Source organism: Thamnophis elegans, chromosome 9 (assembly GCF_009769535.1).
Source record: "Thamnophis elegans isolate rThaEle1 chromosome 9, rThaEle1.pri, whole genome shotgun sequence".
Lineage (NCBI taxonomy): Eukaryota > Metazoa > Chordata > Lepidosauria > Squamata > Colubridae > Thamnophis > Thamnophis elegans.
The window spans coordinates 9,417,785-9,441,308 of NC_045549.1; the positions used below are offsets into that span (position 1 = coordinate 9,417,785).

The window sequence follows — 23,524 nt, forward strand, 5'->3', positions numbered from 1 at the left end:
ATCTACACATTAATAATGATCTAGTAATATTTCCTTATACATTTTAGGGACCTTTCCTTACATAATTGGTGTTTTCTTTCATACTTTTGGATTTCTAATTTCTGTTTCCCTTAGTTGGCAATTGCTAAAACCAACCCCCCGTGAAAAAGTATTCAAAGCCTTCTTGATTTTAATTGTCAATTTATTTATTCCTGCACATTGTAATATTTATTCATTTACATATCTCTGTTTTTCCACTGTTGTGCAAACACAATTCCAGCAGCTGCTAACATGTGTAAAATTAAATATATATTATACTCCCTTTCAAATAGCCAACAAAATATTTCTGGTTTTAATTCCATATCTTGCTTTACGATTGCTTCTAACCACTAACTTCTGAATAGCTACTTGGATCGACCTAAGTACTAATTCATAATTTCATATCCGGTCACATGGGCGGCAAGCCACTCCCATCTGGTCACATAGGCGGAAAGCCACTCCCATCCGGTCACATGGGTGGCAAGCCACTCCCACAAAGGAGGCCACACCCACAGAGAGGTTCCAACAATTTTTGAAACCCACCACTGCTAGGGGGTGATGAGACAGCAATATTCCCATATTTGAGAGGAGGTCAACCTATTCTCCAAAGGCACTGAGGTACTTTGGAGAATAGGTTGACCCCCTTCTTCTTTGTGGCAGCCCCTCAAATATTGGAACACTGCTATCATGTCTCCCTTGGTCCTTCTTTTCATTAAACTAGACATACTCAGTTCCTGCAACCGTTCGTCGTCTGTTTTAGTCTCCAGTCCTTTAATCATCTTTGTTGATCTTCTCTGCACTCTTTATAGAGTCTCCACATCTTTTTTACATCGCGGTGATCAAAACTGGATGCAGTATTCCGAGTGTGGCTTTACCAAGGCATTATAAAGTAACTTGAATGGATATACGATGAACGGTTGCAGGAACTGGGCATGGCTAGTCTAGGGAAGAGAAGGACCAGGGGAGACATAAAAGCAGTATTCCAATATTTGAGGGGCTGCCACAGAGAGGAAGGAGTAAAACTATTTTCCAAAGCATTTTCCAAGTAAAACTATTTTCCAAGGCCAGACAAGGAATAACGGATGGAAACGAACAAGGAGAGATTCAACCTGCAAATAAGGAGGAATTTCCTGACAGTGAGAACAATCTACCAGTGGAACAGAAGTTGCCTTCAGAAGTTGTGAGAGCTTCATCACTGGAAGCTTTCAAAAATAGACTGGATTGCCACCTGTCAAAAATGGTGTGGGGTCTTCTGCTTGGGCAGGGGGTTGGACTAAGGCTGGTCACCAACCTTTCAGACCTCAGGGACCACTAAATCCATAATTTTAAATCCCATGGACCATTAATACGATCTGCCTAATGACTGGCTGGGTGGACGTGACTAGGTGGTCAGGTGACTGGTGGGGAGTGGCCAACTCGATGTCACTCACGTCGAGGGGCATCTCGCTGGCCTCTACTTACCCCTCCTCTCCCACACACTCCTGCCTACCCAGGCTCCTTAGGGTCCCAACAGGAAGCAGTTGCTGGAGCTAAGCAGCCACCAGGAGAAAGAGTTGGCAAAACAGCTCAGTTCAAATTGGATCTGACCAAGAAGGAGGCTCAGCAGAAGCACCTCACTAAGGACTAGGAGCATAAGCTTTCCAAGCAGAGGGAAGACCTGCAGGAGTGAAAGGCCAGGTACCAGCGCCTGGAGGCTCAGCGGGTTGAGATGGTCAGCCAGTTCCAGACCATGATGCAGTCCCACTGGAACGAGGCCCTCCGGCCCTTTGCCACCAACGACGCTTCCCTCCAGTCTTTGCCCAAAGCCCCCCACCAGGAGGCTGAAGCAGACCCCAAGTCAGAATTTCTGCCCCCTTCCGACCTGCACAAAAAGACCCTGAAGTGGGAGACACAACACAATTTTCATTGCACGTATCCGGCCCAGGGGCCGTAGTTTGAGGACCCCTGATTTAGTGCAATAATAAAAAATGCAAATAATATTTCTGCGGACTACCAAAATTTTCTCACGAACCACCAGTTGGTGACTGCTGGACTAGATGACCTACAAGTTCACCTCCAGCTCTGTTGATCTGTATAAATATTCCTGGTCCCCATTCAAGTGACATTATCAATGGTTTGCATTCAGTCTGGAAACAAACTGGTAGGCTATGTTACCTTAAGAAACATGGAATGGAAGGAAGACAGTACTAGGGACTCATCCTGCTGGCCTATGGTCCAATGAGACCTAAAACCCTGGACTCAAGTCAACTTGCTCAACTGTTCATCTCAGAAACATAAAAGTAATAAAAATGACCATCTGAGTTCTTGAGAGTTGAAGAATTACATGGATTCGCTCACTCACGTCCATAAAAATGTCAGGGCTGGCAATAAACTCACTAATTACCACTCCAGCAACACAGATATAGCATAAAGGCCACTAATTAGGACTTGGTGGGGCTTTCTAGGAAGAGAAATTAGGCAGCGGAGAAACATAAATAGGAAAGCGGTTTCTTATTTCTTCAAATAACTTTGGAAAAACCCCAAACACATGGTAAGGATTAGAGATCAGCTGCTCCTGGCCCAAATTTGCACAGCCTCAGCAAGTTCCCTTATATGCTTATCTTTAAGATCGAAGAGTCAGATTTTCTTAGATGTTTGTGGATTTACGATCTCGGGAGCATTTTATCTACTAAGGCTAAACCACAGCCTTCCCTGAACCAGTTCTGTCAGCTATATGCCAATTTATCGCAACTATCCTTTATAACAGTGTTTCTCAACCGTGAAGATACAAGCTTGAAGATAGAGTAGAATAGAATAGAATAGAATAGAATAGCAGAGCATATAATTCAGAATAGAATAAAATAGAATAAAGAATGAAAGGAATAGAATAGAATTAGAATAGAATTAGAATAGAATTAGAATAGAATTAGAATAGAATTAGAATAGAAATAGAATTAGAATAGAATTAAAATAGAAATAGAAATAGCATAGCATAGAATTCAGAATAGAATAGAATAGAATAGAATAGAATAGAATAAAGAGTGAAAGGAATAGAATTAAGAATAAAAGGAATAGAATAGAATAGAAAGGAATAGAATAGAATAGAAAGGAATAGAAAGGAATAGAATAGAATAGAATAGAATAGAATAGAATAGAATAGAATAGAATAGAATAATGGAATTAGAATAGAAATAGAAATAGCATAGCATAGCATAGAATTCAGAATAGAATAGAATAGAATAAAGAATGAAAGGAATAGAATAGAATAGAATAGCACAGAATTCAGAATAGAATAGAATAGAATAAAGAATGAAAGGAATACAATAAAGAATGAATAGAATAGAATAGAATAGAATAGAATAATGGAATTAGAATAGAAATAGAAATAGCATAGCATAGAATTCAGAATAGAATAGAATAGAATAAAGAATGAAAGGAATAGAATTAAGAATGAAAGGAAGAGAATAGAATAGAATAGAATAGAATAGAATAGAATAATGGAATTAGAATAGAAATAGCACTGCCTAGCATAGCATAGCATAGCATAGCATAGCATAGCATAGCATAGCATAGCATAGAATAGAATAGAATTCTTTAGTAGTCAAGTGTGATTAGACAAACAATGTTTTTTTCTTTGGTGTATATGGTCTCAGTGTACATAAAAAGACAAGATACATTCATCAAGAATCATAAGCGACAATGCTTCATGATAGTCACAGGGTACAAATAAGCGATCAAATCATACTAGGAAACCATCAATATAAATCGTAAGGATACAAGCAACAAAGTCATACAGTCCTGCAGTCACAAGTGGGAGGAGATGGGTGATAGGAACAATGAGAAAATTAGTAGTAATAGTAATGCAGACTTAGTGAATAGTTTGACAGTGTTGAGGGAATTGTTTGTTTAGCAGAGTGATGGCGTTCGGGGGGGAAACTGGTCTTGGGTTTAGTTGTTCTGGTGTGCAGAGCTCTATAACATCGATTTGAGGGTAGAAATTGAAACAATTTATGTACAGGATTTGAGGGGTCTGATAGCAAAAGCACTTAGACATATACCGCTTCACAGCGCTTTATAGCCCTCTCTAAACCATTCACAGAGTCAGCCTACTGCCCCCAACAATCTAGGTCCTCATTTTACCGACCTTGGAGAGATGGAAGGCTGACTTCACCTTGAGCTAGTCAGAATCGAACTACCAAACTGTAGCAATCTGGGTCCTCCTTTTACCAACCTCGGAAGGATGGAAGGTCGAGTCAACCTTGAGTCAGCCAGGTTCAAACTGCCAAATTGCTGACAACTGGCAGTCAGCAGAAGTACCCTGCAATACTGCATTCTAACCACTGCGCCACCATGGCTCTGCCGTGTATGCATGAACTACAACTCCCAGAATTCCCCATCCAGATGCAGTGGCCCAGCCAGCAGTTCACCCATACTCATTTACCTTTTCACAATTCTTAGCATACTCAAACAGCTGAGAATGCTGGGAGTTGAAGTCCATACAGCTGGTGAGCACACCAAGTTGGCAATGGCGGAGCCAAAGTCTATTTGTAGTCCTATTCTTCTGCATGACTAGGGCAGGTCTGGAACATTCAATCATATACTGTATCAATGGGTGTTGCGCCCTGCCAGTGGCCAGAGGAGCTGGCAGCAGAGTCGGACAGTGAGGAGGTTGGGGAGGAAGATGGGCCAGTCCTGGAGTCTGGGGAAGGCTCTGATGAGGGCTCTGTGTCGGAGGCAGAGAGGGGGCTAGAGCCGTATGCCAGTTATCAGCTGCCTTCAGAGTCAGACATCAGTGAGGCAGAAGAACAGCTGGAGCCTGTTCCCAGTGTGCGCATGTGCAGAGTGGCCAGATGAAGGGAACAGCTAAAGAACAGGGGTTGACTTGGGAGTAAGGCCACAGGTGGACGAGGGCCACTCACGCCCTCGTCACCTCAAGACTTGATTACTGTAACGCGCTCTACATGGGGCTGCCCCTGAAAAGTGTTCGGAGACTACAATTGATCCAGAATGCAGCCGCGCGAGCGATATCGGGTGTACCTAGATACACCCATGTTACACCTATCCTCCGCGAGCTGCACTGGCTCCCTATCGGTCTCCGAACGTGCTTCAAGGTGCTGGTTATTACCTTTAAAGCCCTACATGGCCTAGGACCCGGATATCTGCGAGACCGTCTTCTGCCACATACCTCCCAATGGCTGATAAGATCTCACAGGATGGGCCTTCTCCGGGTACCGTCAACCGGACAATGCCGGCTGGCGACTCCTCGGGGGAGGGCCTTCTCTGTAGCTGCTCCAACCCTATGGAACAACCTACCCCCATAAATCCGGACCCTTCCCACTCTCTCGGCCTTCCGAAAGGCCACTAAAACCTGGCTATTCCGGCAGGCCTGGGGCTGTTGGCCTCATGAATGAAGTCCAGCCCCACCTAGATTGAGTTCATGATGTGTTGCTTTTTAACCTGTTTTCTCTTTCCCTATTTTTAATTTTTATCTTTTTAGAGTTGTATTCTGTAAGCCGCCCGGAGTCCTTCGGGATCGGGCGGCATATAAATTCATTAAATTTACAATTTACAATGAATGGCCCCTCCCAGAGGAAATAAAAGAGGAGCAAAAGGGGAGTGGAGTTTGCAGGAGACAATTTGTTCGCTTAATTGGTTTGTGACTCTCCGAGACTCCTTGCCAGGTTTTGCAGATATCGGCCTGGCCGCTCTCCAAGCCAGATAAGGTCTGTGACTGCAAATCCTCCCTTGAAAGACTTTGATGGATGTGAATGAGCAGAAATCACAGTCAATTAATAAAAGGGGTTTTTGTCGGGACCAGGAGTCTGCTTCATGCTCTTGGGGAGCCTCGGTTAGAACAATGGGTGCCAAGCTAATACAGGCACTACCCAAATGTTTATCACTTTTTGAGACAGGGGAGGCAGCAATAAGAGCCACTTACTGCTCTCTATGCCAGCTTTCTCTGCGGCATTGTAATTCACTGTACTAGGCTGCTTCTCTTAAATAACCAACAAAGAGCACTGCCAGCGAGGCACAACACTAAAACAAATGAGTCCTCCTCGGATCAGGCCAAGCTTTGCTAAATGCGCCCTGCCGACCTGGCACCCCAATGAAATGAGCAAGGAGGGGGACCTTCCCAGGCCAAACTATGATGCCAACACTCTTGCAAATCTCAACCACCCAGTCATCGGACGCAGCAAAGCACGACACCCCACATGGACAAGTCAATGGGATTTTTTTTTTAGTGCTGCACACCAGATTTGACCCACCCACCGCCCCGAAGCGTAGGCACAGCAAGCGATAACCATGCTTTCATCTAGTTTTGAAAGTTTTATTTCAAAGTGGCATCCTAATTGATCTTTGCTAGATCGTTTGGAGGCTCTGCACTGATTTTCCTCATCTCTGCTCTCTCGGGGAAATATTTCAGACATTTAGAATAGAATAACAGAGTTGGAAGGGACCTTGGGGGTCTTCTAGTCCAACCCCCTGCTTAGGCAGGAAACCCTATACTACTTGAGACAAATGGCTATCCAACATCCTCTTAAAAACTTCCGGTGTTGGAGCATTGACAACTTCTGGAGGCAATTTCTGTTCCACTGATTAATTGTTCTCATTATCAGGAACGTTCTCCTCTATTCTAAGTTGCTTCTCTCCTTGATTAGTTTCCACCCATTGCTTCTTGTCCTGCCCTCAGGTGCTTTGGAGAATAGCTTGACTCCCTCTTCTTTGTGGCAACCCCTCAGATATTGGAAGACTGCTCTCATATCTCCCCTGGTCCTTCTTTTCATTAAACAAGACACACCCAGTTCCTGCAATAGATCTTTATGTGTTTTAACCTCCAGTCCCCTAATCTGGATGCAGTATTCCAAGCGTGGCCTTACCAAGGCATTATAAAGTCTAATTGGGCCTATATCACACAATATCAGGCGGGATCTCCAAACTTGGCAACTATAAGGCTTCTAAACGTCAACTTCCAAAATTCCCCACCCAACAGGGAATTCTCCAGACAACATGGAATAATTATTGTAAATAACACTTTAAAAAATGTAGAATAGAATAGCATAGCATAGCATAGAATTCAGAATAAAATAGAATATAGAATAAAATAGAATATAGAATAGAATTCAGAATAGAACAGAATAGAATAGAATTCAGAATAGAACAGAATAGAATAAAGAATGAAAGGAATAGAATGGAATGGAATGGAATAGATGGAATGGGATATGAATAGAATGGAATGGAATAGATGGAATGGGATATGAATAGAATAGAATAGAATAGAATAGAATAGAATAGAATAGAATAGAATAGAATAGAATAGAATAGAATAGAATTCTTTATTTGCCAAGTGTGATTGGACCAGTGGTGGGTTCCGGATCTAGATGATTAGGGGACTGGAGGCTAAAACATATGAAGAATGATTGCTGGAATTGAGTATGTCTGGTTTAATGAAAAGAAGGGTGACATTATAGCAGTGTTCCAATATCTCAGGGGTTGCCACAAAGAAGAAGCTATTCTCCAAGGCACCTGAGGGTAGAACAAGTAGCAATGGGTGGAAACTAATCAAGGAGAGAAGCAACTTAGAACTAAGGAGAAATTTCCTGACAATTAGAACAATTAATCAGTGGAAAAACTTGCCTCCAGAAGTGGGTGCTCCAACGCTGTAAGTTTTTAAGAGATTGGACAACCATTTGTCTGGAATAGTATAGGGTTTCCTACTTGAGCAGGGGGTTGGACTAGAAGACCTCCAAGGTCCCCTTCCAACTCTTGTTATTCTAAATTCTAAATCTTTAGTAATACAAGGCTGATGAATTCAAAGCATTACCCTTGTGTCAATGTTGCCCTGAATTATCAATGGATGATTGTGCACGTTCTTGGAAGGAGAGAGATGTATGCTTTAAATATGTATCATTCATATCCTGACGTCCCTTTCTTTTACTTCAATAACTTTAAAATAATGCACAAGCTGATTCACAAAAGTAGGCCAATGTTTTTGAAAGCACACTTAACTATACCATATGCCTCTTTAAATCATTTCTATCAAACAAGTTGTAGAGTTCATTTCAATCTCTCTCTTTTTTTTCCTTTTGCAACCGCTTACTGGTATTTATCCAATTTGTTCCTTTTCTTCTTGCCAAATTGCAGGTTTGAGATCTCTATTAGACAGAAGGACAGCTGCGCTATTGTTGACTGTTGTGGGGGGAAAAACCCATTTTTAAAGGGGAAAAAAAAGACTGCAGAAACAGAAGAAGCCAGTGAGAATTGCTCCGTCAGTCGGTATAAAATATAACAAAGTTTGGACATTTTAAAAAGTACTAAATATTGCTCTTTGTGGCTTGTCTCGTTGGCCATCAACAGAATTAATTAAGCTACTTATTAAGAAGTCTATTTTCTTGCAAATCAGACAAACAAAGCATTGGCGGGTTCCTAGTCTCCAGAGCATCCACTGTCGCACAAAACAAGATTTTCCGATATGAATATGAAGTAGAGATGAATTGCAAACATATAAATTCTGTAACAGAATTGTCAAAGTCGGGAATGCCCTCTACCTGATTCAGTTGTCTCAGCTACAAATTTTCATAGTTTCAGTCACAAATTGACTTCCGTGGACCTCACTTCCTACTTAAGTGGTCCACAGAGGGAGCCCGCATAAGTGCACTTAACGTCCCTGTCACTGTATTTTTATTCTCTTATTCTTGTTCCCGCTTTTGTTTGACAAATGCCAAAAAATAAAATAAATAAAATGAATAATAAAATAAATAAAATAAAACATAAAATAAATAAAATGAATAATGAAATAAATAAAATAAAACATAAAATAAATAAAATAAAACATAAAATAAATAAAATAAAACAAAAAATAAAAAATAAAATAAATAAAATAAAACTAAATAAAACTAAATAAAATAAATAAAATAAATAAAATAAATAAAATAAATAAAATAAATAAAATAAATAAAATAAATAAAATAAATAAAATAAATAAAATAAATAAAATAAATAAAATAAATAAAATAAATAAAATAAATAAAATAAATAAAATAAATAAAATAAAATAAATAATAAAATAAATAAACTAAATAATAAAATAAATAAAATGATAAATAAACTAAATAAACTAAATAATAACCTAAATAAACTAAACTAAATAAACTAAATAAACTAAATAAACTAAATAAACTAAATAAACTAAATAAACTAAATAAACAACTAAATAAAATAAATAAAATAAATAAAATAAATAAAATAAAATAAATAATAAAATAAATAATAAACTAAATAAACTAAATAATAAAATGATAAATAAACTAAATAAACTAAATAATAAACTAAATAAACTAAATAAACTAAATAAACTAAATAAACTAAATAAACTAAATAAACTAAATAAACTAAATAAACTAAATAATAAACTAAATAAACTAAATAAACTAAATAAACTAAATAAACTAAATAAACTAAATAAAATAAATAAAATAAATAAAAAAATAAATAAAATAAATAAATCAGTGGAATTTGTACCCTCTCTTTTCTTACTCTTTCCCTCTTCTCTATCTTCATTGCTGCAATTACTCATAACCGCAGGGATTCAGCCGGTTTAGCCCCGTTTGAGTGAACTGGTAGTTCCGGGGTCAGCCTACCCGCCCCTGTTCGATTTTGTCCTATATTTCCTTCATTTGAAGCCCGGCTGATCTGCACAGCCGAGCAAATGGCCGCGTCTCCATTGTTTTACTCACTGGGGCTGCAGGAAAAGGTAAGATTTAGTGTTGATTTCAAATGCAATGTGTGTGAGCGCAGCACCGGTTGAATCCCACCAATGGGAAGTCCCCAGATGTTCCAAGCTGAGCAGCCATACATTTGTCAGGGGAATAACTCTTAAGACAAATCTCTACTATTTTTGAAAGAGGGATGCTCACTGCCACATCTAAACCAATGGAAACATGTGGGTGGGACTTGCCAAGATGCTCTTTGTCCAGAAGCAGAGATCAATCTCTCAAGCCACTGAACGCTTTCTCATGTGGGTGGCCTGGGCTCTATTGCAACCACCCAAAGGGCCTTTGCAAACCCCAGAAACCAAATGCCTAATCCAGGGGTGCTATTCACTTACTTCCCCTAAAAGGTAACGGTAAAGGTTCCCTTTGCACATATGTGCTAGTTGTTCCCGACTCTAGGGGGTGGTGAACCTCTCTGTTTCAAAGCCAAAGAGCCAGCGCTGTCCGAAGACATCTCCGTGGTCATGTGGCCTGCATGACTAAATGCCAAAGACGCACGGAATGCTGTTACCTTCCCACCAAAGGTGATTCCTACTTGCATTTTTCTACTTGCATTTTTTACATGCTTTCGAACTGCTAGGTTGGCAGAAGCTGGGACAAGTAACCGGAGCTCACTCCATTACGCGGCGCTAGGGATTCGAACCGCTGAACTGCCAACCTTTCGATCGACAAGCTCAGCATCTTAGCCACTGAGCCGCGTGCCGTCCTTACTTCCCCTACCAGGTCACAAATGTGAGTATGCGCACTTTGCTCGCTCGCACTCCATCCATGCGTGTCCTTGGCCTCCCGAGCATGTGCTTTGGCTTGAAAATGTGCCTAAATAGGACGGCATAGAGACGGGGGGGGGGGGGAGGAGATACACACCCATGATTTCCACTACCAGTTCGGGTGAACTGGTCCAAACCGGCTGAATACCACCTCTGGTCTAGTCTTATTTCAAAAGTTGCGATTTCCCCCCAGCTCATCCCCTTCCAGCCCCTGCCTAGCAAAGGACTTTTGTCAGAATAGCCAAAAGAAAAAAACTGTGCACTACGGAGATGCTGCGAGCTAATGAGGGTGGAGCAAACAGCTGGCTTTGAGGACTTGTCCAGCAGCACATTGTTAATTATTTAAAGGAGAGGACAGAGGGAGCCATCAGCACATCTGTCACCCAACGCCAGGCAGAACCGCTTCTCTTCGCAGGACCAGATGTGTTTATTCCGGAGCGCTACTAACTAGCTTCTTAATGGTTCGGCATCTTGCGCCAAAAGTTAATTAGACAAACACACTCCATAGCCGTCACCTTGCACAGCAATCCCTACCCTGCGTGCTTCTAAAACAAATAAAGCTAAAACAACAGCACCATAATGTTGACCAGTCCTTGGGTACCATCACTCAGCCTCCAGGGTGAGGCCGAGAGGAACCACTACATAAAATCCACTACATACATTTGAGAAATAGAAGTGGGGGCGGGAGTCACTTCTTCCCTTTTAAAGAAAAAAAAAGGCCATTGAAAATTCAATGTTGGGGCCTTCAGGCCCAATGGAATGACTAGCAATTATCAAACCAGCAAAGTTTCCTTCATTAGCTGTAGCAAAAAAAAAAGATCAAAAGCTGACAAATTGGTGAATAAGTTGAAGAAGCACCAACAGAGGTCTGTAATGAACTCCAATATCTGTTGGAACATGTTCAGGGAAAGGAAGGTGCATAGGAAATATTAGAAAGAAATTGGATGGATAATAATATTCTGCAATATGTCACTGTGGTGTGAGTGCTTATGGAGATTCTCAGTCACCCCAAATGGACTTTCTGGTTTTTCTTTGAAGATATTTGCTGATTCTGTTCTACTGGGGAATCATTGAGTCTGTCATCTGCACCTCTATAATTGTCTGGTTTGGTTCTGCAACCCAATAAGACAGACACAGACTTCAGAGGATAATCAGAACTGCAGAAAAAACAATTACTGCCAACCTGCCTTCCATCGAGGACCTGTACACTGCATGAGTCAAAAAGAAGGCTGTGAAAATATCTATAGACCCCTCACATCCTGGACATAAATTGATTCAACTCCTAGCCTCATAATGATGCTATAGAGCACTGCACACCAAGACAACTAGACACAAGAACAGTTTTTCCCCGAATGCCAACACTCTGCTAAACAACTAATCACCACAACACAATCAAATTATCTACTGTTGCTTGTATCTTTAAATTTTATATTGTTTTATTTGTTTCTGAGTATAATTTGATTGCTTATTAGTAACCTAGGACTATCACTAAGTGTTGTATCTTATGATTCTTGATGAATATTATATTTTATTTATGTAAACTGAGAGCTTATGCACCAAAGACAAATTCCTTGTGTGTTCAATCACACTTGGCCAATAAAGAATTCTATTCTATTCTATCCTATCCTATTCTATTCTATTCTATATGTCCTGTTCTGCTGTGCTCTGCTCTATCCTATCCTATCTTATTCTATTTACTCTACTGTCCTATCCTATTCTATTCTATTTACTCTACTATCCTATCCTATCCCATCCCATACCATACCATACCATACCATCCCATCCCATACCATACCATACCATACCATACTATACTATTCACTCTATTCTACTCTACTCTACTCTGTTCTATCCTATTCTATTCTCATCCAAGAAGCTTTTTCAGCTCTCACAGTCAGGGTAGTAGAATTGACTGAATGTATGTACTCCATTCACATAGTTTGCTTGAATATAATCTAGCACTTTCACAATTTGGAAAAAAACACATTACAATAGACCATAATAGGGATTCCATGGATTTAGCCAAAAGTGAAATCACTTATGTTTTACAGCAGGGGTGTCAAACTCTCGCCAACATGTTGTTGTCACGTGACAAATCACAACTTTTTTTTCCTGCGCTAAACAAGGGGTGGGTGTGGCCAGTGCATGACACATCCCGCCCGTGGGACTCAAGTTTGACACCCCTGTTTGACATCATTTTAGGATGACGTTTCTTCTATAAACCAAGATTTAAACACTCCATGGCTTGGTTATAAACCCAATCAGAAAAAAATAAAAATCGCTAATAATTATGATCCTATAGAGGAAGTCCTCAAAGTACAACCACCATTAAGCCCCAAATTACACGAGACATTAGTAAAGTGAGTTTCGCCCAATTTTACGACCTTTCTTGCCACGGTTGTTAAGTGAATCGCCACAGTGGTTAAATTAGCAACGAAGTTGTTAAGTGAAATCTGGCTTCCCCATTGAATTTGCTAGTCAGAAGGTCACAAAAGGGGATCACGCAACCCCGGGACGCTGCAGCCGTCGTAAATGTGAAGCAGTTGCAAGGCATCATCGTGTGACCATGGCGATGCTGCAAAGGATGTAATTGTGGGAAAGGGTCATAAGTGTGAAAAATGAGTCCCTCCTTTTTTCAACGCTGTTGTTAACTAAACTGGGAATGTTGATCTCGTGACCATGGGGATGCTGAAACGGTCATAAGGGTGAAAAATGGTCGTAAGTCACTTTTTTCAGTGCTGTTGTAACTTTGGTCACTAAATGAACTGTTCTAAGTCGAGGACTACCTGTATACACCGGAGAGTAACTCCTGCTAAACTGAGTTAAGGTTCACTTCTGAATAGCTTGCACAGGATTGCACTATCTGCATTATTTCTCCTTTGCAAAGTGGTTCCAGGCGCCAGCTTCGGCTGACAGCACAGGAGGCCACCACAGTTGTCGACCAAACATATCATATTCTTCCAGAATGACTCAGCTGTGCCTGGTTCATGGATCTGACAATCCCCTTGCCCTCCTCTTTAGCCAGATGCTGCTGTGACTTAATAAAATAAAACAAAACTTGCTTTCAAAATCGGTTGGATGCAATCACGCATAGATCTCACTTGAGCTTCCAAGTTGCTTTACAGAAAGAAATGGGTACATTATTATAGCACTGAAAAACAGCTTGCTGGTAAAAGTGGGGGCCGGCCAAGAGAACAGAGAGTCCTCAAGCTACGACGTAGAACAGTGAAGGCTGTTGTTTTCCTTTTTAACAAAAGGCAAGATGGCAAACTGTCCAATGTAAATGAGCTCTAAAGCTCATCCCACATTTCTGTCTGTCTGTCTGTCTATCTATCTATCTATCTATTTCACCAAGTATGCATTACTAACTAACTATCTATCTATCTATCTATCTATCTAATCTATTTTGCCAAGTATGCATGTCTGTCTGTCTGTCTGTCTGTCTGTCTGTCTGTCTATCTATCTATCTATCTATCTATCTATTTCGCCAAGGATGGATGACTATCTATCTATCTATCTATCTATCTATCTATCTATCTATTTCAACAAGGATGAATTACTATCTATCTACTGTATCTATCTATCTATTTCACAAAGTATGCATTACTATCTATCTATCTATCTATCTATCTATCAGTCTGTCTGTCTGTCTGTCTGTCTGTCTGTCTATCTTGCCAAGGATGAATTACTATCTATCTATCTACTGTATCTATCTATCTATCTATCTATCTATCTATCTATCTATCTATCTATCTATCTATCTATTTCATCAAGTATGCATTACTATCTATCTATCTATCTATCTATCTATCTATCTATCTATCTATCTATCTATCTATCTATCTATCTCACCAAACATGTATTAGATAAAATATATAAATATAAACATGATTTTGGATACATGAAATGGATACGAATAAAAAGAAACATTAGGATAGGGACGGTAGGCACATTGGTGCGCTTATGCACGTCCCATAAAGACCTCTTAGGAATGGGGTGAGGTTGGTAGTAGACAGTAGAAGGTTAAAGTTTTGGGAGTTGGGGGAAGAAACCACAGAGTCAAGTAATGCATTCCAGGCATTGACCTCTCTGTTGCTGAAGTCGTATTTTCTGCAATCAAGTTTGGAGCGGTTTGCTTTGAGTTTGTGTCTATTGTGTGCTCCTGTATTGTTGTGGTTGAAGCTGAAGTAGTCATTAGCAGGCAGGACATTGTAGCAGATAATTTTAGGTACTACGCTCAGGTGAGATCAAAGGTGGCGTAGTTCTAAGTTGTCTAAGCCCAAAATTTCAAGCCGGGTGACGTAAGGGATTCTGTTGCGAGCCAAGGAGTGGAGGACTTTTCTCGTGAAATATCTCTGGACTCTCTCAATTATATTAACGTCCGATATGCCGTGCGGGTTCCAGACTGATGAGCTGTATTCAAGAATCGGTCTAGCAAATGTTTTGTATGCCCTGGTTAGAAGTATACTATATTACCAGAGAAGAAGCTATGCAAGATTAGGTTAACAACTCTTAATGCCTTTTTGGCAATTTTGTTACAGTGGACACAGGCACTTAGATCATTAGTGACCATCCACTGGGGTTTTCAGAAACACAGGGTGGAGGATGGCACAGGATGACCACAGGATGGAGAATCTAGCGGACTCTACCACTGACTTCAGAGCGCGCTAAAAACCACAAGTAAGGGTTGAATTGCAGAGCGATGGTGAATTATATTTGTCTCCCAGAACGTTTCCAAACTTAGAGAAGCTCATACGGTGCCTCGCTCCCACCCTGTAATTTTCTTTTAAATAGACCTGTAAAGTAGGCCGATCCAATGAAATCCGGGACAGAGAAAGAAAATTCAAACCAAAGTGTCTATTTCTCTGATTTCAAAGGCTGTCACCCACTGGATCAAAATACAAGTTTTATTATAGTTGCATATTTAATGAAAAGTTATTTGTGATTTGTGAATATCTGCATTCTGTTCTGCACAGGTCAAACAGCATTTGGAATACAGGTAGTCCTCGACTTACAACCATTCATTTAGTGACCGTTCAAAGTGGCAACAGCACTGAAAAAGTGACTTACGACCAGGGGTGGGATTCAGCCAGTTCGGACCAGTTTGGGTTAACCGCAGTGGTGGGATTCAGCCGGTTCGCACCTATTCGGGAGAACCGGTTGGTAACTTTCTAAGTAGTTCGGAGAACAGGTTGTTGGAAGAAATCTCATTTTTTTTCCACTTTACAGGGCTAATCCTGTAAGGAAGGCAGGAAGGAAACATTCTGGTGTTGTTTCTAGCCTAATCTTTATTGCTCTGCTTACAGAAACTGCCTCTCCAGTTAACCCTTATTACATTGTAATAAGCTAAGGCGAAGCGCCCATCAACGTGAGTGACATTGAGTTGGCCATGCCCACCCAGTCACATGACCACCAAGCCCCGCCTACCCAGCTGGTCATTAGAGCAGAGAACCGGTTGTTAAATTATTTGAATCCCACCACTGGTTAACCGGGTGTTAATTTTACATCCAGTTCACTGAACCAGTAATTGTAAGGACTGGTTGCCCCCCCCCTACCCCTCCCCTCCCAGGAGTCTCCATGCAGCCCATTTTGGATGGCTCTGGGACGGCAAAAAATGGGCCTTCCAGAAGTTCTGGAAGTCCGGAAAATGGGCCTGTTTCTGGCCTCCAGAGCCCGGGGGAGACTGTTTTAACCCTCTTGGAGGCTAATCTACTCCACATTCAAACTGCATTGGAGAAGGGAGGGGAGAGAAGCACTTTGCAAATGGCTAGCGAGTTAGCAACTCAAGTTCGCACCACTCGAACTTTGGGTGGCGTCCAACAACAGCACCAATTATGCCAGTAGAAAGTCAGGAGTTCAAATATGTACATTCGCTTTGGGGGATATATCATCTTTGTGATTGGTTACAAAGCAGCCTTGGCCAAATTTGGTTTCTGCAAAACCACAAGACTTTATATGTCCATCCAAGGGGCTAAAATGAGAGAGAGAGAGACAGAGAGAGAGAGAGAGACGGAGAGACAGAGACGGAGAGACACACAGAGAGACACAGAGAGAGAGAGAGACAGAAAGAGAGAGACAGAGAGAGACGGAGAGAGAGAGAGTCAAAGAGAGAGAGACAGAGAGAGACATACAGAGAGACAGAGATACACAGAGAGAGACAGAGACAGAGAGAGATGGGGAGAGAGAAAGAGAGAGAGAAACAGAGACAGAGACGGAGAGACAGAGAGAGACAGAGAGAGAGATGGAGAGAGAGAGAGAAAGAGACAGACAGACAGATAGACAGACACAGAGACACAGAGACACAGAGACACAGAGACAGAGAGACAGAGAGAGAGAGACATAGAGAGACACAGAGACAGAGACATAGAGAGAGACACAGAGAGAGACAGAGAGACAGAGAGAGACAGAGAGACAGAGAGAGAGAGACAGAGAGACAGAGAGAGACAGAGACAGAGAGACAGAGACAGAGACATAGAGAGAGACACAGCGAGAGAGAGAAACAGAGAGAGAGAGACAGAGACAGAGAGACATAGAGACAGAGAAACAGAGAGAGAGAGAGACAGAGACAGAGAGACAGAGACAAAGAGAGACAGAGACAGATAGACAGAGAGAGAGACAGAGAGAGACAGAGGCAGAGAAACACAGAGAGAGAGAGAGGCAGAGAGGCAGAGACAGAGATAGACATAAAGAGAGACATAGAGAGACAGAGACTGAGAGAGAGACAGAGAGACACAGATATATATATATATAGAGAGAGACAGAGACAGATAAACAGAGAGAGACAGAGAGAGACAGACAGACAGACAGACAGAAACACACACAGAGATAGAGAGAGACAGAGAGACAGAGATAGACATAGAGAGAAAGAGACAGAGATAGAGAGAGAGACAGAGACACACAGACAGAGAGAGAATCAGAGAGAGAGAGACAGAGAGAGACAGAGACAGAGAGAGACAGAGAGAAAGAGAGAGAGACACACAGAGAGAGAGACAGAGACAGAGAGCTTCCAGTCTACTCAGTGCTTTCCTGGCCCTGCCATTATAATTTAGTGAGCATTGACTGCAGCAACCCTGTACAGCCTGACAATTGTAGCCCAACACAATAAAAATACAACATGTTCTCCTCGTTTGCACCAAGGTTGGAAAGACATGCGATAAAAATTCAGCACATTTTGTGCTCATTTGGCAGGTTGCGCTGTAGTGATCATCTTGGAGCTAAAACAGATGAGCTCGACATGATGTTCAGAATGTACCATTTCGAAAGAGTGGGGAGGGACAGAGAAAGGGAACAATGCTTTTGTGCTTTCGACAGATTAAAAACTATGCATTGCGTTGGCCTAGAATTTTCTACTCAACATGCCAGCTAAGAGTTACTATTCTAACTCTAACTCCCTACCCATACTTGCCCCCCCAAGGGGGGGGGCAATGGCACAACCCCAACATGAACCTTTTCTGCATCTCATTTAGCCTTATTAGTTACTTTACAATCATACTCTTTGACGAATCATAAAACTATCTTTCCCAACCGCTAGTGAGTGCCTTAAGCTCAATGCTTACAGAAACCAGATTACTAAATTTGCTAATAAATCAGTGGTGGGATTCAGCCGGTTCGCACCTATTCGGGAGAACCGCTTGTTAACTTTCTAAGCAGTTCGGAGAACCAGTTGTTGGAAGAAATCTTATTTTGTTTTCCACTTTACAGGGCTCATCCTGTAAGGAATGCAGGAAGGAAACATTCTGGTGTTGTTTCTAGCCTAATCTTTACTGCCCTGCTTACAGAAACCACCTCTCCAGTTAACACTTAGTACATTAGTAAGAGCCGAGGTGGCGCAGTGGTTAAATGCAGCACTGCAGGCTACTTCAGCTGACTGCAATTCTGCAGTTCGGCTGTTCAAATCTCACCAGTTCAGGGTTGACTCAGCCTTCCATCCTTCCAAAGTGGGTAAAATGAGGACCCGGATTGTTTTTGGGGCCGATATGCTGACTCTGTAAACCGCTTAGAGAGGGCTGAAAGCCCTATGAAGCGGTATATAAGTCTAACTGCTATTGCTACATTGTAAGAGCTAAAGTGAAGCGCCCATCGACGTGAGTGACGTTGAGTTGGCCACGCCCACCCAGTCACATGACCACCGAGCCCCACCTACCCAGCTGGTCATTAGGGCAGAAAACCGGTTGTTGAATTATTTGAATCCCACCACTGTAACAAATGCACCAAGCTCTAATAAACTCCCCCCAAAAGTCAACCATTCCAAATGCCCATCGCCTTTAATCATACTTTTTCCTGAAGTAGGAAAAAAATGTTCCCTCCGCATAGAGAACTTGGTTAAAATACTTAATGCCAACTGGTTGGGGAACTATCTAGGGCAGTAATGCGTAACCTTTTTTGTTGTTGCGTGCTGAAAGTACGCTCACGACAAGAGCGCCCCCGGGCGCTCGCACCCATAATGCAATGCACGCATGCCCGTCCCCACGCGCCCCGCCCCCCCCCGTACTCCAAGAATCCTACCCTGCAATAGGATGAAAAGCTGTATATTCAGAGCAGCCTGTTTTCGACCCTTGTTTCTAGATTCCAAACATTTTGCACACTTCTAACAAATAAACCATAATAATCACAGGACACCCATCCCGGAGAACATACTTTGCCTTTCAGACTAGCAGTAATAGATACAGTAGATCAAAATAAAAACAACCTTTTAAATTCACATTCGTTTCTCCTGTTTGTCCCAGGTAGTACAATTAGGTCTCAGCTAATTGGGATCATAAGTTCTGTTCTTAAACAGTGGTTGGTAATTGAGTTTCGCCAATATTATGCCTTTTTTTTGCCACAGTTGTCAAGTGTGTTACTGCAGTTTTTAAGTGGATCAGTAGGTCGGTAAGCAAATGAAGCACTTCCCATTATCTTTGCTTGTCAAGAGCCAACCAGGAAGATCACAATTGGCAATAGCAATAGCACTTAAGACTTATATACCGCTTCACAGTGCCTTCCAGCCCTCTCTAAGCAGTTTACAGATTCAACCTCTTGCCCCCAACAATCTGGGTCCTCATTTTACCCACCTCGGAAGGCGTTGGAAGGATGGAAGGCTGAATCAAGTTTCAGCCGGTCAGGACTGAGTTCCTAGCAGAGGGCAGAGTCAGCCTGCAATGCTGTGTTTTAACCACTATGCCACTATGGCTTCCTTCCTTCCTTCTCATTTCCATTACTTCGTTTTCATCTTCCTTCTTTCCTTCCTTCCTTCCTTCCTTCCTTCACAAGCAGTAGCATTTAAGACTTATATACCACTCCACAGTGCTTACAGCCCCTCTCTAAGAGGTTTACAGATTCAACCTCTTGCCCCCGACAATCTGGGTCCTCATTTTACCCACCTCGGAAGGCGTTGGAAGGATGGAAGGCTGAATCAAGTTTAAGCCAGTGAGAACTGAACTCCTAGCAGTGGGCAGAGTCAGCCTGCAATGCTGTGTTCTAACCACTATGCCACTATGGCTTCCTTCCTTCCTTCTCATTTCCATTACTTCGTTTTCATCTTCCTTCCTTCCTTCCTTCCTTCCTTCCCAAGCAGTAGCACTTAAGACTTATATATCGCTCCACAGTGCTTACAGCCCCTCTCTAAGAGGTTTACAGATTCAACCTATTGCCCCCAACAATCTGGGTCCTCATTTTACCCACCTTGGAAGCCGTTGGAAGGATGGAAGGCTGAATCAATTTTCAGCCAGTCAGGACTGAACTCCTAGCAGTGGGCAGAGTCAGCCTGCAATGCTGTGTTCTAACCACTATGCCACTATGGCTTTCTTCCTTCCTTCTCATTTCCATTACTTCCTTCCTTCCTTCCTTCCTTCCTTCCTTCCTTCCCAAGCAATAGCACTTAAGACTTATATACCGCTCCACAATGCTTACAGCCCCTCTCTAAGCGGTTTACAGAGTCAGCCTATTGCCCCCAACAATCTGGGTCCTCATTTTACCCACCTCGGAAGGACGGAAGGCTGAGTCAACCTTGAGCCGGCCAGGATCGAACTCCCGGCAGTGGGCAGAGTCAGCCTGCAATGCTGCGTTCTAACCGCCATGCCAATCACATGACCTGAAATGTTGCAATTGGCATAAAGACATGCCAATTGCCAAGTACCCCAATTTTGATCACATGACTGTGGGGAAGCTGCAATGGCTGTTAAGTGGAAGAACTGCTCGTCAGTCAATTTTCCAATGTCATCGTAACTTTGAGCGAGCGCTAAAGAAATGGTTACAAGGGCTACCTGTACATCCTTGGAGTAAGCTCCTCCCTCTCACCCTGCCTTATGCCTCAACATGGGATTAAAATACTTACTGTCCAGCCTCATGGAGAACGGGTGCCGGACAGAGCATGAAATTAGATTCCACTTTTTCCGGTTGTACATCTAAAAAAATACAAACAAAAGACCAAAAAGATCATATATTGTATAATCGGATAATATCTGCTGATCAACAAAGAGGATAAAAACTGTGTTGTTTCTCTGTGTCATATAATATATGTGGGTATCAGTGGTGGGATTCAAATAATTTACCAACCAGTTCTCTGCCCTAATGATCAGCTGGGTAGGCAGGGCTCGGTGGTCATGTGATCATGTGGGCGTGGCCAAGTCAATGTCACTCAGGTCGATGGGCACTTCGCCTTAGTTGTTACAATGATAATAAGGGTTAACTGGAGAGGCAGTTTCTGTAAGCAGGGCAATAAAGATTAGGCTAGAAACACCACCAGAATGTTACAGGATTACCCCTGTAAAGTGGGGAAAAACAAAAGATTTCTTCCAACAACCAGTTCTCCGAACTGCTTAGAAAGTTACCAACCGGTTCTCCCGAATAGGTGCGAACTGGCTGGATCCCACTACTGGTAGGTGTATAGTTAGTTAGTAAGTAAGTAAGTAAGTAAATTGATAGATGGATGGACGGATGGATGGATATAGATAGCTAGATAGCTAGATAGCTAGACAGCGAGGCAGCTAGACAGACAGATAGACAGACAGATAGATATAATAGATAGAAAGATAGATATGATAGATAGATAGATAGATGAAAGATAGATGAAAGATAGATAGATAGATAGATAGATAGATAGATAGAAAGATAGAAAGATAGAAAGATAGATAGAAAGAAAGATAGATAGATATATATGATAGAGATAGATGATAGATGATAGATGATAGATGATTGATAGATAGATAGATGATAGATAGATAGATAGATAGATAGATAGATAGATAGATAGATAGATAGATAGATAGATAGATAGATAGATAGGCAGGCAGGCAGGCAGGCAGGCAGACAGACAGACAGACAGACAGACAGAGGAATGAATAAATAAATAAATAAATAAACAAACAAATTTTTAAAAGGTATGCATGTGGGTATATGCATACAAATGTATGTAGTACATGGATGCTTTTTAAATATTTACTTACTTACTTACTTACTTACTTACTTACTTACTTACTTACTTACTTACTTAATTTTGTCATGTTAATGTAGTGTATATTGGACACCCTTTGAGAGCCGAATGCAACGAAATTTCATTTTAATGTATGCCCATTAACGTACATTCAAAGTGACAATAAAGTTATTCTAGAGGCTCCATCAGTGAACCAGCAAATTTTCTGATACAAGCAACCAGGCTGAGGAGCTTCTGACAGCAACGTAGCCAATTTCTACCCATGTTATGAGAATGGGTCGACTAATTAATCAGCGGTCTCTCTTGCCCCCAGAAGTTGTGGGTGCTCCAACACTGAAGGCTTTTAAGAAGAGATGAGATATTTGTCTGAAAGGGTATAGGGCAGGGGTGTGAAACACAAGGCCAGATCCGGCCTGCGATATGGTCAGATCTCAGGCCGTTCTGGAAAATGTGAGGGGCGCGGCCTGCATTGCTTCAGCCCAATCTACCCAATGCGAAGAGGAAACATGGCGATTGTTTGGGAAGTGGCATCAAACTAGCCATGCCCACCCAGTTGGCCAGGCCCACCTGCCGCTCACAAAGGCAAACCACAGCCTTGATGTGGCCCTAACAACTGCTTTCTGTTAGGGCCTAAGGACCCCAGGCAGGAAGGCGAGGAGTGCTGGCAGGGGAGGGGTGAGTAGAGGCTGGTGAGGCGCCCCTCGACGTGAGTGACATCAAGTTGGCCACGCCCACCCAGTCACATGACCACCTAGCCATGCCTACCCAGTCATTAGGCAGATATTAGTGGTACGTGTAATTTAAAATTATGAATTTAGTGGCCCCTGAGGTCCGAAAGGTTGGTGACCCCTGATTTTGTGGACATCAGAGGACATATATGTAATCTGATGACTAAAATGTTCTGTGCTGTAGGGATACTTACTCAGGGTTGTTCCATTCACCATAAAACTGCAGACGACACTCTCTGGTGTCCTACCCAACGTGAATCCTGTTCCACTTAGAACAACTTGAAATTCCTCTGAAAAGCAGAACCAACAAGTCATCAGCAAGCAGAGATGTGCCAAGTTTCCTTACTTTCTGACTTTCAAGAGCAAAATAAGCTCTTAATATTTTATACTCGGCATTTGATGATGTTTATACTTAATGTCTATGATTCTGGAAAGAAAGCAGAACAAGTTAAAAAAAAGGCTTGCCCTTGTAAAACAGCTGGAGAAGGAGGGAAAGAGTGGGAGGTCGGTTAATAGATATCCCCAGTGATAATTCTTTTCACCAAATTTCTCAGTGAATTTTGAGAGGGTGTAATTTGGATCGCAGATGTGTTTATCCAAACCATCATCTTCTTAATGTCTCTCTTTGTTTAAATTGAGAAACAAGAGAGACACAATCTGCAGCCCTCTACAATCCTTCCAGTAGTTGTCATTAAACTATATATTTTAATTGTTAATTTAATAGGGAATAATTATTAAACACGAGCTGATAACCTGGTGTTGTCTGGGTATTTATTTATAGGGGGAAAATGTCCGGACCGAATGTAATTTCTAATGTTGGGTTCTCCCCCTTACCAAAGGAGGTAAGTA

At 41.7% G+C, this 23,524-nt stretch overlaps 1 protein-coding gene across 1 annotated transcript in view; it reads right to left on the bottom strand.

Annotated features, from left to right (window-relative positions):
• Nucleotides 1-23,524, bottom strand: part of ANTXR2 (ANTXR cell adhesion molecule 2) — a 173,666-nt gene that overhangs the window by 96,707 nt on the left and 53,435 nt on the right. The window contains exons 9-10 of the mRNA XM_032224554.1: nt 22,870-22,965; nt 20,850-20,919 (exon numbers count right to left, since the gene is read on the bottom strand). Of these exons, the coding sequence (XP_032080445.1) occupies nt 20,850-20,919; nt 22,870-22,965 (166 nt within the window). The remainder of the gene's footprint in view (nt 1-20,849; nt 20,920-22,869; nt 22,966-23,524) is intronic.